Below are 19,261 nucleotides of genomic sequence, written 5' to 3'. Positions count from 1 at the left end.
CAAGATGGACTCTGAGTTTATGGAGAGCTGATCATCAGTGGGTGATGTTGGTGCTGTCCAGGCTGAGGTTGCAGCTCCAGCCCTGCAATCGGTGTGGGGGCAGCAGTAGGAGGAGGTCTTGAAGGTGTGGAGTGTGACCAAATTGTTGCACTCCAGAGGGGTCATGTGGAGACATAAGTTGTTCAACATGTAGAGTATCAAGGAAAGGTGTGAATGTTGGGGTTAATGGAAGTTGAAGCAGGACAGATGCAAATAGAAAATGAAATGTGTAATTTAAAATGAGGATGGGTGTCTCTGTGGGGTGAGCACACTGAGATGCTCACTGGATCCTTCTGCTTCATAGACCAGGACTTCAGATTCTTCTCAAATAAGAGCTAATGAAACTAAGGAAAATAACTGTACTTGATGATCTGAAAAGATTTGTGTTGTCTATGTTTGAGGTGTACACAGCTTGACTGAAGTTATTTGAGGTTTTGTTTCTCTCTAGACATTAAAGTAACTTGAGAACATTTTCTTTGGAATTTGGTGATGATGAAATGCAGCATAAAGGAACGGCAGAACTGTCAGCCAGGCATGAGACTACCCACTTTTATCATCCTTTATTTGCTTAAGGTGTTATCAAGTATTCAGTAACTTAGGCTGAGGGGATGTTCAGGATTTAATAATTGGGATCACAGTACATTGCCTGGAGTTGTGTCTGCAGGAGAATTTTCAACAGTTGCCAAGACTGGTTTAAATAGGTACAGCTAGTAACATTGGGTGCACTTGTGTAGACAGGTCCTTGAGTGTTCAGAGGACTAAAAAAAGTTAGGGCTTAACTGCAGTGGTAATTTCAGAATTACTAACACCAGTGGAGATGAGCTGGGAATGGAAGGAAAAATTAAAAATGTTTGCACAAACAAGACCTGGGACTGCAAGTGAAAGAGAAGAAAAGCAGAAAAATGGAACAAAGTAAATATCAGGAAATTTGGTGGGTCCCTTGAGACTGCATCAAGCAGAAAATCTGATCATCTGCTGAAGATATGTTGTGGGGTTTTTTTGTAAAAAAAAAAAACAGACTGGCACTGTAGAGCTCATATCACTTAAATGTTTCTATATTAATCTCTTTTCAAGTTATTAACTTTGAAATGTGGGAAATTCTCTGTTCATTGTCTGGATTATTTCTGGAAGTAAATCCTTCAGAAGCCAGTTAGGAAGCTTAGGAGAAAAGACAACGAAGTGCTGGCAACAGCTGTATCCTTGACAGAAGCAGAGAAGCACATCTGCCACTGTTTGATCCTATCTGGCTCATTTTTCTGCTTGTCTGTACAGTGTGTGTGTGTTTGTCGGTGGAAAGATCACACACAACTGAATCTAGATCAATGTTGCAGAAGCCTTTCCAGAAATGTGATTTGTTGCTCTTTAAAAAGGAAAAAAAAATAACAGGAAAATAGAAAAATCCATGCTAAAGGATATCTCGTTGCACTGTGCACCAGCAAGTAGGGAAACTTTGGTCTGGGTAGATTTCCCTTTTTAAAACCTTTCCATAAAATTTCTTGGAAAAGTTCTGTAGAACAGTGTTTCAGCACGTAGCTGCCTCACACACAGGTTTTTCTAATCACTATGCTCAAGTATGAATGTGGCATCTGAAGGTGCCAGGGGGGTTAATTAAACAAAATGGTGTTACTGTAAAGAAACCTGGAGTTAATCAAAGGAAGCCTTTTTTCAGGTCATGATCCTTTAACTTAGCAAAGCTTTTGAAGAATCTGTAACATTTTTTAATTTTTTTTTGGTAAATATAACCTGTAGTTAGGTGAAAACTGAGGAGAAATTCAAGGGTTTTTGTAAAATCATTCACACGGGCATAAAATGGTAGAGTCTTCAGATACTTTCCCTCATCTTTTTGGTTTAATCAGTTGCTCAAAGGAAAACCTGTTGAATGGGACTGAAGCAGGCAAATTTAAAGATGGTAGAAACTTCCGTGCCTGCTCACCAGACTACAGTGAGCTGAGTGGTACTTGCTTGCTGGTGAGTTTTGTGTTGTGCTGCCTTTTTCTTCCAAAAGAACTTATAAGGGGACTGAGGAACCTTGTACCCAAAGTTGAGCTGAGCACATGCTCCAGCCTCTCGAGCTTTCCACAGCCTCCTCCCAGGGACTTAGGGACTGCCAAGAATTGCAATAAATGCATCACTGGTTAGCTCTTGGTTTCCTAATCTGGGATTTTCAGTGCATTTTTTTTTTTAAGTTCAGCTACTGAAGTTAATAAAGAATAATTCCTATAAACTGTGCTTCATGAAACTCTAAGGATTGCTTATCCAAAGAACGCACTATATCAATTCTTTGTTCCCTTCTGCCCCCCTGCTCCTGTGCCAGAGGTATCTAATACTTGGAAATCCCTATTCAGAGAGTTAATGTATCAGACATGCTAATCAAGTCACGCCAGATGGAGTGTATAAATAAACTACACTGCATTGTGTATTCTTAAAATTTGAGCAGCAAACCTAATGGGAAGTTTTTAAAAAAAGACCCCAAACATCACTTCTTTCTTGACTCTATGTTGCAAGGTCACATCCAATGGTTGTTAGATGGAAAATGAGGATGACTGTCAGCCATTAAATCCTAGCCGAAGTTCCAAGCTGATTCTCCCTGAGGAGTGAACAAGATGATCCAACCTCCACCTAGCTTTATTTTCTAACAGCAAAATAAGGGATGAGGCATTTCTGAGGATGCAGAAGGATTAGTATTTTGTTGTGTCTCATAGATATCGTGTCTTCAGTTATGTTAATGTCTTGCTCCTGATTGTACCTGACTGTCATCTAACAGTGACCACTTTTAGGTGCTTCAGAAGATGCCAAGTCATTTCCTAAAGAGGGGCAGCTTTTCCGGATTTTAGAGAGGAAGCTGCAAGCTATCCCATGGCTGACAGTTCACTGGGGAGTGTGGGTTGTTAGAGAGAGGAGTCATTAAGGACACCATGTGGCCATGTCATTTCTGACCTCTGCAAAGGGGCCTTCACGCTTAAGTGAAGCTATTGTCACACAACTAGAAGGATGCAGAAAACAATCAGTGCTTAAATGATTCATATAGGGATATGGTTATACTCTGCATAAAGGTTATATGCTTTTAATAAACCCGTTAAAGTGTGAATAGGATATAACTATGGATTTTTTTAAACTGTATCTAATTATAAATAATGCAACCTTGGTCCCTCATCTCAATTTTAATCTCTAGGAAAAAATAAACAATCTTCCGCCTGTCCCTGATAAGTTAGAAATATTATTTTTCATGTGAAAATAATACACAAGCATATTCATGTCTATATTTTATAAAATGTTGTATGAAATTCCTGGTTAACAATTTGTTCCAGCATAGAGGGTTTGAAAATCCTAGCTGTAGATTTTCTTCATGAAACAGCTGCTGGTGCTTGGAATCGTGTGGGTGGGTGGATGTGTGTGCTGTGCCTAAAAGGAAAAAAATCTAGTCAGATGTCAAAGCAAAAATAGGAGATTTTTAGAGATTTAGACTGGGTGGAGGAGGTGGGAAGCCAACTCTGCAGAGATGTTAATTACCTTGGGAAGAAAAAGAGAGCAATGGAGTAGGTGTAGCAGGAGATTTACTTAATAGAATTCACATAATTGTGAACCCACTTTCATTGCATTTAGACAGGTTCTCAGTGAGGGCTTTACAACAGAAATATTTTATGAGAGGAAAAACAGTTATTAGTCTTTTTATTGGGAGGAGGGGCTATTTTTACATCTCTTTCATGAAGGAGGACAAGAGCTGTATGTTTCTTGTTTGAGTTGTTGGCTTTTGGGTTTAAAAATGAAGCCTCATCATTCACTGAATTATCCTGGGGATGCAAGGTGATGCAAGGGAAAAAAAGCTACATGCAATTGCAGAAATGGCCCTTTTCCCCACAAAGCAAGCAGCAGTATGTGAGTTACTATATCCATAAAAGGTGAATCTCCATCTGCAGAGAGAGTTCAGGTTGGGAAGTGAATACTTCAGACTGCACCAAGTCCTCTGCAGCTTGCAAGGCATCCCAGCATCTTCCTCTTTGCAAACTGCAGATGAATCACTGCAGTTCCTCTCCTGTCTCCTGCAGAAATACATGATGTAGTTATGGAAGCTTTTGCAGTCCCTTGATGGGGGAAATATCTGCTGTCCTGGTTAACTGTGTAGAACAGTAATTCTTGACATCCTTTTTAAGGACCTTCTACAGAGACTTAGCAGGAAAGGTGAGGAGAAATAATTGATTGCATCTGCTGCCCCTGATTAGTAAATCAACTCTAATTAATCCTCCCGTGTTACAGGTTCGCTCTTTTGGCCAAAGGCAGTTCTTTCTTTCATCCCCAGGTTCTCATGCTGCTGTGAGTGTCTCTTTGTGCTGCTCCTGCTCTTCGCTGTTAGGTGGCCTCAGCAAGGGACTCTTTATTAGCACTGTCTTCGTATGTATGTGCGTGCTGGCTTTGTAGGACTAGAAATGAGGTGATCAGTTTATCACCAGGGATATATTGGCAAAAAGATGTTCTGTGTAAGCCTAGAAGCTGTCAGCAGAGATAGGGAGGATGGTAGATCGTGAAGGATGGTGCAAATCATGGAAACATAAGTGGGTTAATTCTACAAGGGAGTTGCTGAAGATTTGGAACAGAGGGAAAATTTTTCTCTAAAGCCATCCCTGTCTCCTCATCTCCATATCCAGTGTCGCAAGCCCTTCTGATTTATGTCAACTTGATGAGCTGGAAGAACCTGCTGAGCCTGGATACCTGTGGCCAGAGGATTAGCAGCTTCTTTCCCTCTTCAGTTCTGTTTTTAGACTGGGATACATCTTTACTGAAGATTAGCAGCCTGGTGGGCTGGGGAAATTAAATTTTACAAGAGCTGCAAACTGGAAAGCACATATTCAGAGATGTGAAAATGAAATGGGGTGGTTTTAATGTAGTGAATTCTTAATGAGTAGATCCCATGGCCTCAAGCCTTGGGGTTTTTCTGGAGGTGAGATTACTTCAGAGTAACAGGTGATATGAATTTAAAGGGAAAATTCAAAAATAATTCCTAACCTTACCCTCTCGTCCCAGAATAAGGGGCCCTTTTCTGATGTAATTTAGCACAGTTCTAGTTCTATTGCAGTGATATGGGGCGTTTGGGAGGGGAACTTGAAGCACCCGTGAAAGAAATGGTTGCTCTATAGGTGGGCAGTTCTCATTTATTACAAGCAATAAGCTGGCAATATATTTTTTTGCCTTCTACACACTCAGGTCGTCTTGTGACCTCTCCCTGCTTGATTTATTTGGCAGTTTCTCTCTGTGGGAAGGCAGTGGGATGGGTGTGTTGCAGCCTATGAATGTTCTCCTCTACAGCAGCATATTTGCATTCACTTTTATCTGATGAATATACCTGGTGTGTCTCTGAATGTCTGGAGTAATTTCTGGTTGATGTAGCACTACCTTGTACTGTGAACATTCTTCTATGTCATCTTTAAATAAAAATTTAGATCTGTCAGGATTGTTTTTTTCCCTGAGGAAGTGAAATTAGTATGAGATTTTGTTTGGCTTTTGCGGATGTATTGGGAATGTTCACCATGTGATACACTTGCAAGTAGATGAAAGCAAAGGCAGGTTGTTTGTTTTTTTTAAACTGCATGTAGACAGCTCAGTCAGTGTGATGAATGAGTTTATTATTCTATAAAGTGCTTATTATATTATGCTCTGCTTTGCCTTTGTCTTTAGGAGAACTCTTTAACCACTTCAGGGATTGATTGCATTTGATTAGAGACTAGTTTGTCTTTTGAATCTATTATCCTGGATGAAAGTCCACAAGTTTATTCCGGATTCTGATGCAGCTGGAATTGCACCGTGTGTGTAATATACAAATAAAGACAAAATGCAAAGCTATTTTGTAAGAGGGCATTTGAATTTATGAGCAGCCTTTTCTTATAGAATTATAATACTGGAGAACAGTCAGAGAAGGAAAACAGCCCACAGGCCCGTCCTGCCCACAGCAGTTTTCAAATATGTCCTTTGCCTCCTGCACCCTTCCTCTCAGTTCTTTCTTCCTTTGAAACTTGAAAATTCTTCCTCATCATCTTATCAAAAAAGAAAAAAACTCCTGGTTTGGTTGAACTTTTCTGTTGCAGTGGCCACAAATGCTTCTACTCTGGCAGGAGACTTTCTGCCTGGGAGATGGAAGAGTGGTGAAGAGAACTTTTCTTCTGCTCTCGCATAGTCAAGGTGACCCAGCTTTGGGAGGGGCAACAGGCTGGAGTACCTGGCAGGAGGTCTTGCAAGCCTCACTTTCCATCAATTTTTGAAATTGTAACACACTCTCTTTCTCCTAAACACAACCAATGTGGTTGATCCCTTGTCCATATGTCTCTGCTGTGAAGAAGATGACCAGATTTAGAAGTGAATGTACTGGATAATGCTCTGAAACTTCTATATTGCAGCATCTTCCTGTGAGCGTGACAGGGTGATGGGGTGAGGATGGGGAGGAAGACTGGGTAGGTACATGTTACGTACCTGCAGCATTCAGCTCCTCTGAGTGGTTTCCAGGAGCTCTGATTTAATCTCCTAAGCTTCTGTGTAGGTTTTCACTTCTCTGTAGGAATGCTACATTTCTAAAGTGTCTGACTGACAGAGCAGGATTTAAGGGGAAAAAAAAAAAAAAAGGCAGAGCCAGCTTCCAGGCAGTTTCACTAATTGCAGCTTATTATAAATTTAACAGATGAACTGTCAGTTTCTTGAAGGTGTGTGATCACCACAACCTTTTATTGGAATCTGTGCTGGCTATTGCAAGAATTAACCTCTGAGGTGCTCAGCTAGTATAGTGCATTTCATTGCTCAGTAAGGTGGTTTTTGGTTTACAATTTCTAGGCTTCATTATTCCTTTTATCACATCTTTGATAATATTGGACTGTGGTCTAAAAGATGTCTTTGGTGTGTTTTTTTATATATTTGTATTTACTCAATTATTATTGTAGGTGGTGTGGAATAATTTTATTCTCCTCAGAGTGAAGCTTTTGCCTTTCAATAAAATAGGTAATTTTATTAGTTTTTCCCCCACAGATGTCTAATTTGATAGGCACAGTACTACTGAAATAATACCTTTTATCACTTGAGATTTCTGGGTATTTTACAGCTTCTAAAATAAATTCTGTACCTTGAGAAACTAAACATTTGTAAGTAGTTCATCTGTCTGATGTAAGATTTTTAAATAAGAACTATACATATAGCACTTTTCCTTGAAGTTTTTGGAAAGCAGTCTGATTTTTCTGGGTTGGAGGAGGCTTTCCCTCCTGTTCTTGTGACTTTCTGTATCATGCAATCCTCATATTGTCACACTCCCTTTTAATTGTCAAAACTTTTCATAAAAGCTTTGATTCTCTTTTAATGTAAACCTCTGAAATCACACTTTATGTTGACTGCATTTCTGTTGTGTGATTTAGCCTGAGGAGAGCACATCTGGGCAGCCTCTGCCTGTCAACTGGCAATTCAGAAAGATATTTTGACCCTGAAAGCTGATGTCTGTATGATTTGTGTTGGCCAGCACTGCTTGCAGTCACCTCTCCTGTTTTCTTGCCCTGTTTATTCCCATGCAAATAAACAATTCCAGGGGTACTGGCCACCTGGCCCTCCTTTTGTTTGATCCTTTTGGTGAAACTTTCAGCAGTAGGAAATGGCAGAAAAGCATACATTTATTTGAAAGTGATAATGCAAAATGAGGGAAACACTGAAGTTTTTCTTTCTTCCCACCCCCCAGTTCTTCTTTTTGTTTCCACTTTTTCTAAGAAAGCAAATAAAAGCATCAGCATGGAGGTCAGAAGTTAGGGAGAGAACAGGCAAATAGAGAGATTTATCTCATAAATTTAGTTCACACTTTTTGCTAAATGTAAATGATAGCTTAGGAAAAAAACTGCTTGGAATACATAGTAAGTGATGTTGCCAGGATACTTCCTGATCATGTTAATTAAACTGTCCCACAGATTTGGCTTAATGACTGCCTAATTTGCATATTGGAAGTGATGGTGCACATTACTAAAGAAAGCTCCTAATCTGTTAGCAGAAAGAACATTGTACGTGAATTAATTTCCGGGGAAGGAGTCTCTAGACTCATATAATGATGTATCTTGAAAATAAAGTTAAGATTTTTGATAATGAACTGACATGTATCTCATTTCTTTTTGCAAGATTACATTTTATGCTTGTTCCACATGAGCCTTCCTCATATTGGCTATTTCTTTAATTACAAGAACCGCTGTTGCTTTCAAGGTTGCTGGTGATGAAGCAGATATTAGTTAACTTGTGTAAAGCAGCAGAAAATTTGTCAAGGTCCACATTTGGTACCGCCTGTGTGGTGTTGGTGATGCGCTCTCTATTAATTTGTCAGTTTGTCTTGTTTTTGTTTGTTTGGTTGGTTTATAATTTCTGACATGACTCCAGCATCCTACTTAAGGAGGCTCAAGGCCAAATGTAGAAATGCAGGAATACCTCTTTACATTTCCAGTCTGAGGGCAGATGTTGCTGGTCGACACCCTATTTGGAGGCCTCGGGCCATCCCGGGTACCTGGAGGGGCAGTGGGAGTAGCTGTGTGCCTTTGGAATGCTGAAAAGAGAGGATTTTGCATCTGGATTTCTGCCAAAGTGATTTTATAGCTCCGGTCCCTGCTCTTGCTTGGAGTTCAGTGACATTCCTGCAGCAGTGTTTAACTGCTGAACTGTGACACTGCTGTGGAAAAAGAAGACAAAACATCAAAATTCCTGCATGAAGTAAGAGAAGATAGAAACTGTTTTGTTTGGGGAAAAAATCCAAATACAGCAATTTCCCAATTTAGACCGCTAATTGCTTTGGAAGATATTGTTGCTAGGATATGCATTTCCCATGTGGCTTCTACTTTTTAATTCTTTTTGATCTGTGTTTAAACAGGTGATCATAAACAGCACAATCACACCTAACATGACCTTCACCAAAACATCACAGAAGTTTGGCCAGTGGGCGGACAGCAGAGCAAACACCGTCTTTGGCCTGGGCTTTCCCTCCGAGCAGCAGCTGACAAAGGTACCTGGGCTCACTGCATTTCTGCAGAGACTGTCTTGTTTCTTACTAATGAAGAATTGCACATACCCACCCAACCTCTGCCCATGTCCTATAATAACCCAATGCCTGTATTTACAGAAGCAGGTAGTATTACAAGCGTTATGGTCAAAACTGTAAATTAAATCTGACCGCTGACAATGGCACTAGTGAAGTGGCCTCAACAGTATCTTGCTGAAAGGGGGATGAAAGCATTTGTGGTTTCAGATGTTTACAGGAACAGCCTGAACTCTGAAATATTTTTTGGCATCTCCTTGCCCCTTGTGCTCGTTTCAGCCTAAAGCTGCACCAAAAACAAAAGGAACCCCTGATATGCCAGGACTGTTGGCAGTAGGGCAGGGTGATGACTCTGAGGAAAGAGAATTGTTATCCCAGCCTCAGAAATGAGTGTTTTGGTGACCTGCTGCCGTTGATAGCTAAGGGCTCGCTGGTGCCCTGGGTGTGCAGATAACACTGCTGGTGGGGCTGTGCTCTCAGGGAGGCTCAGAAAACTGATCCGGGTTAATATCCTGCTGCATTTTCAGCATTTCAGCTCAGTGGTGTGATTTGCAGCCCTGATGCAAAGCAGTTTTATCACAGACCTGGGGAGGTGACAGTTGTGGCAGAGTGAGTAGCTGGGGAGGTCTGACTCCAGGTTTGCTGGCAGAGTTGTGTCTCAGAACTGCACCCTGAACATGGGTTTGGTATTAATGTGACGCTTCCCTGGACCAGGAACTGGCTACAACAGCAGGCTTGTTAAGTATAGAGCTGCCTCTTGAAATGCATAACCAGCAGTTTAAAATATATCCTCTGTCATTAGATTAGTGGTCTGACCAAGTGCCCATCGAGCAGCTGAGATGTGTGTGTGTTTGTTCATGCAGTAAACCCCTGTACTTATCTAACACGTAGTTGACACTTGAAGCATGGCTACTTGGCACTGGGTTTTGTCACTTAACATTGTGTCCTTGGGCATGGCACACAGCCTCTCGTGCTGCTGTCCTCTTGTGTGCTTTGGTATTAAAAGAATCAGGAGAACAAGATGTTTCTTGTGTCTAAAATAGCAAAGGCAGACCACTGTGATAAGAGGACCTTTCCTTCAGCTGAATTGTTACAGGATTTATTTTACTAAGTCTTCCTTACTGAGCTAGTGCAATTTTCAGAGAATTGAATTATTTGCAAGTATTTCCTAAAGGTACAGCGTATTTTACTTTTCACTTTAAATTATTTTTGGAGTTGGGATGTCCATAAAGGTGCCATGGCAACAATCTGCCCATCTGGGACATTAAGGCCACTCAACAAATCACATGGAAAACTGTTTTTTAAAAAAATGAGGTGCTGGTTATGTTTTATGGTGCTTACTCGAGTGTAGAGGATTGCTGATTTCACCTGTGCATATTCTCCACTCTTACGGTGAAGTGGTGTTCATAGTAGCTAAGTATGTGAATATGGGAGGATGCAAGTGGCCCTAGGGGAATAATTTGTTTTGAGTAGTAGGTAAAGCATGATACAGGCTAGAGCTAATCTGAAAAACACATCATGTGGGCACGGGGGCCTCAGCACCAGCTGTGTTTCTCTGCAGATTGGTTGGCACATCTGTTTGCTCTGCAGGATCTGCTGAAGAGCCCACTGCCAATAATGCAGCCTTCTACTTGTAGGAACAGCTTTCCAAATCAGCAGAAAAGCTTCTTCTGATCAGGGTATCGAAGGGGAGCTTAAGGGGAGCACTTCTGAAAATGGCTTGAGGTGATCTATTTAAAATAAATAAATACATCTGATACTTACATGTCTGGAAAATGTTAGAAAACTAGTTTTATTGCCACCATGCAAAGCAATGGGACAAAGATATCCTTTATCATCCATCCTCCTCAGTTCAATTATTGAACCATTAGTACAAAAGATCAGAGATGGTGGAGAGATGACAGATGTATATGTGTATTGGGAACAGTAAAGTTAAGTGTCACTTTATGTTGATATATTTAGAGAATCATAGAATATATTGAATATATTGTATATTAATATAAGAATATATTCTTATAAAAATATATAAATTTAAGCTTGCTGGTTTTACTGGAAAGAATCGAAGCTCTGAGTCAGGAATTGGAAGGACACACTAAAATTCCACTACATCAGAGATCAATAGCACTGGTTTAAAATAAATAAATAAAGCTGAAAAAATGAATGCTGAAAACAATGAATAATAATGAGGCATGAGAAGAGGTTAACATGCCTAAAAATGTCTGCATTTTTAAGTATATTGGTTGGCCTAATAAGAGAGATTGCCTTTTTCTAATGCTTTTCCTCTCTTGAGATAATTAAGTATTAATCCATACCTATAGGGAAAAGCAGTTCAAATTAAACATGAGCTCTTAATGAAAACTGCATTCAGTGACCTAGTAACCTAATTACCATTCACATTGATTGGAGGGCTTAAAGTTGATGTCCTACTCAGGGTCCTTTTCCCCTCTTGCAGGACTCGCTGACCCTCCTTTCCCCCTTTCCTGCCCTGTGCCTCACAAAGGTTTCAAGACATTATTCAGGCATTGCTACAGCCAGATTGAAATAGGTGAGAATCGATGGTGTGCCTGGGTGTGATGAAGAGGCTGGGCTGGTGCTGTAAAGGTGGTGATGTGTTTTGCACATGAAGCAGTTAAGTAAAATTTCTGCTCTCATTCAGGATGCTGCAACACAGACATGCTGTCTGAGGAGCTGTAGGTAGTCAAGGGCATAGGGACAAAGATTTATATAGGTGAGAAACCCAGTAAACCCAGACTTTGCACATCATAAAGCAGTTTCATCCAGCATCTGGGAAGCAATGGACTTTATTTCTATGCCAGCATGCACATGATGTGTGTGATATTTGCCAGGCACTGGAGAGAAGGCTTGTTGCAGAGCCTGCCCCTACCCCCAGCCTGGAGCACAGACCCCCAGCCAGTGGCTGTGCTGGAGCAGAGTGCTGGCCACTTAGGGGGATAGACAGTCTTGTTTGCTGCACATCTGCCCAGTCTTAAGGGCTCATGCAGGGAAAACCATGGGCAAAGTGACACGTGCCTTGTGGGTCACGGCACAGCAGTGCTTCCCAACGGGACCATCACATCCCCAACCTCCTGCAAACTGAGAGGGCAGTGAAATATTTATGAGGCTGCTTTGGGTGGCAGCAGCTGTTTCACCTACCTGACACTGGCACAGTTTCTCAGTAGGAGATACTAAATATTATGCCAGGTCAGCAGCTTAAAATGTACACATACAAAGTAATGCTTTTTAATGTATAAAATGTTAAGAACGTCTATTTAAATATACATATATTTCTCCAGGTGACAAGCTGGCTGCAGATTTGTACAGCCCTTAAATAATTTGTGCAATGCACAGTAGCATCCTTGAGTCCCAATTATATTCCACTGGCCAAGACTCATAATCAAACGGGGCTCATGGGCTCCAGTGGCCGTAGACTGAGAGGCTTCAGAAGTGTTGGTAGCAGCAAATCTTTTCCATATTGAAACTTAGTCTCACAGCTTCCTGGGGCACAAGAAGTCATGTCATATGATCCATGATGGACTACTGCAGTGATGTTTAGTTGGCATTTCTCCTACTTTAGTTGTGTTTTTTTTTCTTATTTTGTTATTTTGGAGAACTTGGTCTGCCTAAGGACAAGAGTGGAGGAAAGGGAAGATGAAGGGAGTGAAAGATGGAAGGACAAGATGCATGATGATTTTTTTTAGTTGGTTTTGGGTAGTTATACATGCATTGCCCCCCTGAGACCACATTTACCAAGTTTTCATTTCCTAAATATAAGATTATTTCACTTTTTAGCTATGAATTTCGTGTTTAAAAAGCACTTATTATCGCTGCAATGGTTTGATAGCTCAAAGTCAACTTAGATCTTGGAGGTGCCACATGATTTTGTAGTATCAGTGATTTGCCAATTATTTATGTTTGGGACAGAAGAAATCAGTTACTGGAGGGAAAGCATTGCAGTAACTTCTGCTAGTGATTGGACACTATGGCCGTGCCAATCACTCCCAGAGATCTCTTGGGATCAGTTTCAGGAACACCTGGGCTGCTGTGGTGGCAGTTGGCACTGGGAGTGCTGTGCAAGTTAGGCTCTCACCACCGTGTTGCTGCACTCAAAAGAGTAATCAAGTGAAAGGCTTGAATGTCATAACAAGCCATGTGATCCTCTGCAGCTTTCAAAAATTGACTGTTAGTAAAATCTGGTAGGTATTAATTAGCCAAGAATGAAAAAGAAGCTGCAGCAGAACTCTCTATGGACTGACTGTTTCCAAGTGTGGGGGGTAAACAAAAACCAGTCTTTCACCATCATTTCTGTTACAGCCCTCTTTATGTTTTAACAACTGTAAGAATGAAGGGTAATATTTTTTAAAACCTAAGATCTGTAACTAAGATGGTGAAAAATTTAGTTATTTGTACTTGTTTCTAAAAGCAAATATGTTAAATACATGTGTTAGTAAACTTAGAGACATGACTAAAATCTACCATGTGATGAGATCATGATCAGTGTTATGTTGAAGATTAGCTTTGCTCAGTCATATAATTTTTTTTTGTTGTGGAAATGTGGAAAAATACAATTTTCTTCTCAGTTCACATAGTTTTTCACAGCAGTGTCCTGCCAGCTTTATGAAGATAGCTGGATAAATAAAAATTGATAGATGACTTCCAATTCTTTTTGTCTTTTAATATTTCATATAGTCCATGAAGAACCCTCACACATTTTTCATACTTGCCCATAAAGATTTATTGTGAAAGACTCAAAACAGCCCTTTACTGTTAGCAAGAAACCCGAGTGTAGAACTTACTGTTGTTACAATATTTTAGAGAGTTTCTTGTAGCTGTTGTCACAGGAGGAGATACATTTTGTGTAAAGTTGGAGTTAAAACACTTAAGGCAAAGATGTAATTTAGTTCTTCCTAATGATCTGTATAGTGCTACAAAGGTAATCAAGTCATTTGTGTGTAGTGACTGCACATGCCAGCAGATATCAAGTGCTATCCAAGAGCACATACACTGCATATGCAGTTTCAGTCATTGTATAGAAAAGAGCTGGATTTGAAAGCTCAATCTTCATTCATAAGCATTGTCACAGATTGTAGTCACACCCAAAATTTCACTCTGCTTTGAGAATGTGCTCATCATGGGATTTACAAATGATGTGTGTGTGTTTGTGGGAAATTTCCATTTATGTGTCTTTATACAAAAGACAGGTGCTTCCACATATAAATCCAGTTTTCTTGTAGACAAGTGGGAGAAGGTTTGTTTAATCCATCTCTATAGTGCCAGTATTTTACTGAGTGTGCTAAATGCCTGCTGTAAATCTAAAAGTTAGAAGATAAGATTAGTAAGTGGTTAATGAATAATTCTTCCCATTCTTTGACTATGAAATGTGATGTCCATGCTTTTATTTACAATTTTTTCATAAGTGTTCTGAATTATCTGAGTATACAATGGCACTCCTTTTATTCATAAACTGTACAATAAATTACATTTATTTACATGCACTTTTAATGTCTCTTTCTAGCATTTCAAGTTTCTCAAAACACGCGCAACCAACACCTAGCTGCTTTAGCAGGAAAACAAAGTTGCCCATTCTTATACAGAGTACATCTGAATTAAATAAAAAAAAGAAAAAAATATGCCTTTTCTTTCATCTTTGCAATCCTCCTTTTGAAACATTAAACACTGTTTAAAGTGTTTAAGCCCTGCAACCCTCACTGGCTGTGATAATACTTGTATTTCAAAAGTGCCAGACTGGCTTCACAGCCAATGTCCTACAGCAACTTGTAGGGATTGGGATCATTGCTTTTCATCTTTCCTTTCCCCTGCCTCCCCCAACCTGATATAACCCTCTTACAGGAAACATTCAGGCCTCCTCTTGAAGTCTTCTACCTTTATATTTGCCAGTAATAAGAAAAGTTGACCAGAAAAGCTGTATTTACATATAGCCCCATTGTACATTCAGATCTACCTTTTTCTCCTTTTTCCTAAGTTTTTATAATCCCTTGCTCGCATCCTGCAGATGTCTCATGAGCTCATTTGCATTCTTTAATTTAATGTAATTGCTCTTAGAAATAGAAGACATTGATAATTTTTTTATCCAAACATCTTTTATACTTTCAAATTTAATGGACTGTCAGCATCAAATGAAGCAGAGGAGGGAGAGGAAATAAACAAAACCAAATCAAACCAAAACCTGCTGATAGCTCCTTTTCTCCATGGGTTTTTACTGTAATCAGACAGAGCTACAAAGATGTCCCTCTTTTAGAAACATCCCTGTTCCTTTTGGAATAACCTTCCTGCCAAAGAATTAAAATGTTTTTTATTGCAAAAATATTTTAAATTATCAAAATTAGTTGTTCACTTTTAGAGATGTGTGAACCATATAAATACAGTAATCAGAACAGTTCAATAGATGATCAATCATTTAAATAAAAATATTTCCTGCTTTTTCTAGTTTGCAGAGAAATTCCAAGAAGTAAAAGAAGCTGCCAAACTAGCAAGAGACAGATCTCAAGAGAAAATTGAGACCTCAAGCAATCATTCCCAGGTTTGTAATTTAGCTTTAATACCTGTGTGCATACAGAATAAATAATTTAAATTTTCTAATGGACCATACCAGCTTCTGGCAGCAAGCTGAAAGCATATAAAATTAAGATTGCTGAAGGTAGTTGTCAGCTGCTGGACATTAACATTGTCAGAGGAATATTATCCATCCATCCATCCATTGACTTCATTTATATCTATTTTTTCGGCAGTTCTTGGGCTAAGTTTTTTAATAACAAGGAAAGCTATGCATCCTTTTATTGGTACTGTTACAGGTAGTTTGGGTCACTGGAAAGTACGTCAGTGCAGTGCTTAAGCAGACAGTAAATGAGCTTCATCTGGATGCTTCTTGTCATCTGTCTGGTCTGCTTTTGTAGGAGTTCACTCTGCCAGTGGAGAGACTGACTTTGTGGCCATGATGCTCCATGGCCTAGGTGGGACTGAAGGGAAGTTGGGGTGTGGGAACAGAGGCAGTGCTTGAGGGAGTGGTGGCAGCAGCTTGTGTCACCCATCTGTAGAATACACTCTTCTAGACAGCACACCTTGACATAGCCAAGTGCCTCCGTGTCCACGGAGATCTGGATTGAAGAAACAGTGTTGTCCCAGTCTCTGTACATTTGTCGTTTCATACACATTGTGTTAGTTAAGAGTGAACCCCTTTCAGCAGCTGTTCTTGGCATGGTCTGATGTTTGGAAGAGATTTAGATGAATTTTGATCAGAGAGTTCAGATGCATGATCAGAAAAATGCTGCTGAATGCTCTTAGTCTTGCAACTAATTCCCTTTGTGGGGTCCACAAATACAAATCTGAGAGGCTGACCTTGGATATTTTTAAGACTCTAGTCATGGTCAGACTTTGTTCTCTGTTGTGATCAGCAGCAAGCAGTCTATGAAAGGTGTCTCTGGAGGAGCAGTATCTTCTTTTTTTATTATTATTTTTGGTTTGGACTTTTTGTACTTCCGCTGTGTTGTTTCATTATCTTAAAAAAAAACAAAACAAAACACAACCTTTAGAAAACAATTTTTTTTTTTTAACACTTTAAACTTCCCTTGTATGTATCATTATAATTTTTTCATTCTTTTTAAATAGACCAGCTTTGCAGCCAAGATGTAAAGGGTATATGTTTGTTAGCATTGTTTTGCCAGGTGAGTGTATGCAGCCTAGGTCTCAGCAGGGTGGGGTGGGATCAAGATTAGAAAGAAATGGGTGTTGTGGTGTTGTAGGAGATGCCCAGTGTTCCCTCGTGTGTTGTGCTGCAGGAATCTGGACGTGAAACACCATCTTCCACTCAAGCATCTAGTGTGAACGGGACAGACGATGAGAAGGCATCGCATGGTGGTCCTGCTGAGGCACATCTCAAGTCTGAGAATGATAAATTGAAAATTGCTCTAGCCCAAAGGTGACTTTCTTTAAATACCTAAATTGCATTGGAATTGCATGCTGTAATAATCTGATGGCTAATGGTATTAACAGAAATTATTTACATGTAATTGCATTAGTTTAAAATTATGGAGCAGAATAGACGAATGAGCAGATTTTAGCAAGTGCCTTCTGGCATCCAGTTGAGAGATATTTCTCATTTAATTTTTTCCTGATCTAGTTTGTGATGAAATAAGAACTTTTTTACCCTTCTAATGCCAACTCTTATAGCCACTTTTGTTTGTTAAGTTTTAGAACTACAGAAATAACTTTACAGCCATGAGGGAGCAATTGCTACTGATAACATGTGAAGCCAATACCTTCTTCCTCTTTGAGTTTGCTACACTTTGATAAAAATGGATATGGATGTTTAAAATTAAAAAAGGGAATTAAGTCAATCATAAAAAGTTGAAGTGAGAAATATGAAATCTCTGGGCTGCTTGGAAGTCTTAGGGGGATATTTCTAAAGCTATGGACAATGCCCCTTTAAGTCACTTTTTCTGCTATTTGCTTTGATAAATTATTTGAAAATGCTGACAAGAGTAATTTGCAGCTGTAGTGAAAATACAGGCATTGGAATATGCAAAGTTATGTCACTGAAATAGAGTGAGTCTCTACTGGGATCTGGCCTTGTCTGTTTCTTACATGTGAATATATCTGTGAATGGAAAGAAAATCTAACAGGCTCAAGCTACTCTTAAGAAGCTAATTAAAAAGTCAGCAGCACCATATGCAGCATTACCCAATGAGCAATTCTAAGGTTGCATGTATTATATTTGCAGAACATCATCTCCCTTACATTTTAAGAGCATAACCTATTTCAAATCGTGTTAGCTTGTTCCTCCTGCTGAAGACATCTCCACAGGCAAGTAGCAGCTGGCATGTGGGGCCCTTCAGAGCCTGCCTTCCATTCGCCCTCAGCTCGTGTTGCAGCCTGAGGCTTTGGGGAATGAGTAGTTATTCAGCATTTTGTAACACTTTTATACTTAAGGCTGAGCATTAAAAAAAAGTCAGATATAGGTAGTGTCAACCCCCTGACATCTTCTGTTTGTTCCAGAAGCACAGGTCAGTCTTGCTGGAGCTGATGGAGCCCTTTGTTTTGGCAGGGGCAGTCAGATTGAGGCTCGTGATCTCCTTAGGCAGGCAATGGCTAAAGGCAGTGACATCCATCTGTGTGTGCTTGATCTTGGAACAACAGGTCATTGGTAACCACGCACCACGGGTGGGGGAGTTTGCAGGCAGGTAAGGAGTAATGATAGGCAGGATGGTAAGGTGAAGCCACCCTATAGCACCCTGTTTTCCTCAGTTCAACCAACGTGAAGAAGTGGGAGACAGAGCTGCAGACGCTGCGGGAGAGCAACGCCCGTCTGACCACAGCGCTGCAGGAGTCGGCCGCCAGCATCGAGCACTGGAAGAAGCAGTTCTCAGCCTGCAAGGAGGAAAATGACCAGCTCAGGAACAAGGTAGCAGAGTGTACCCACACGAGAGCTGTCTCTTCCAGTTAGCTGCTCCTGCCAATGCTCTTTCTCTTGCGTTTCTGCTGCTTTATCTTTTTGTGTGTTAGGAGATGGATTTTGTCTTTGAAGGGAGCTGGGCAGAGCACGTTAAGGCAGATGCATTTCTCTGCACCCAGCGGGCAGGGAAGTTCAAAGGGCTGGGATCTAGGAGGGACCAGTGCTGCCACATCATGAGAAGCTCCCTGTTTGACTTGGGAGAGTTAATGTTGGCCAGGGCTACTGGCAGAGGTAATAAACCAGAAGTTTTAAAAGTGGGAGTGCTATTATGTACACCTTTCAGAGTTCATTTAAATACTGGCAGAAAGAGCAGAAGGCAAGGTTATGGCCTCGTTACCCACAGGACACCACCTGGAACCACTCAGTATTAGAAGCAAATCCTGACAGCAGGCAGGGGAACGAGGATGTGAGTTGTGTCCTCAGCACTGTGGGCTTTGAGCTGGCTCCTCCAGTGCTGGCACTGGGACTGTCTCATCCAGAAAACTGCCAGGGGGCATCCCCAGAATCCTTTTCCTCTCCTTTACTGAGCACAGTGTTTCTTAGTAGTGTAACACCAAGGATGAGCAGTGGCTACAGCAGAGAACAAATGGGAAGTTTAACAGTTTAAAACCCTCAGTTTAGAGTAGTCACTGGTATTGTCCATCAAAAAATACCGTGCTTTCTCTGAGTAGCTGGTAGTAGCCCCACACAGTGCTGGCCCCAGCCTGGGCACCAGAGGGCCTCGTTTC

General features: G+C 40.5%; 1 protein-coding gene across 2 annotated transcripts in view; it reads left to right on the top strand.

The window, feature by feature from the left end:
• The window catches only part of HOMER2 (homer scaffold protein 2), a 73,759-nt gene that overhangs the window by 29,908 nt on the left and 24,590 nt on the right, over window positions 1–19,261 (top strand). For both annotated transcript variants that reach the window (XM_051628103.1, XM_051628102.1), the window contains exons 3-6: window positions 8,903–9,034; window positions 15,513–15,605; window positions 16,861–17,000; window positions 18,326–18,482. In XM_051628103.1, the coding sequence (XP_051484063.1) occupies window positions 8,903–9,034; window positions 15,513–15,605; window positions 16,861–17,000; window positions 18,326–18,482 (522 nt within the window). The remainder of the gene's footprint in view (window positions 1–8,902; window positions 9,035–15,512; window positions 15,606–16,860; window positions 17,001–18,325; window positions 18,483–19,261) is intronic.

Source organism: Apus apus, chromosome 10, assembly GCF_020740795.1.
Source record: "Apus apus isolate bApuApu2 chromosome 10, bApuApu2.pri.cur, whole genome shotgun sequence".
Taxonomy (NCBI): domain Eukaryota; kingdom Metazoa; phylum Chordata; class Aves; order Apodiformes; family Apodidae; genus Apus; species Apus apus.
The sequence above is the reverse complement of the archived record's forward strand: the minus strand, read 5'-3'. Positions and strand labels throughout refer to the sequence as shown.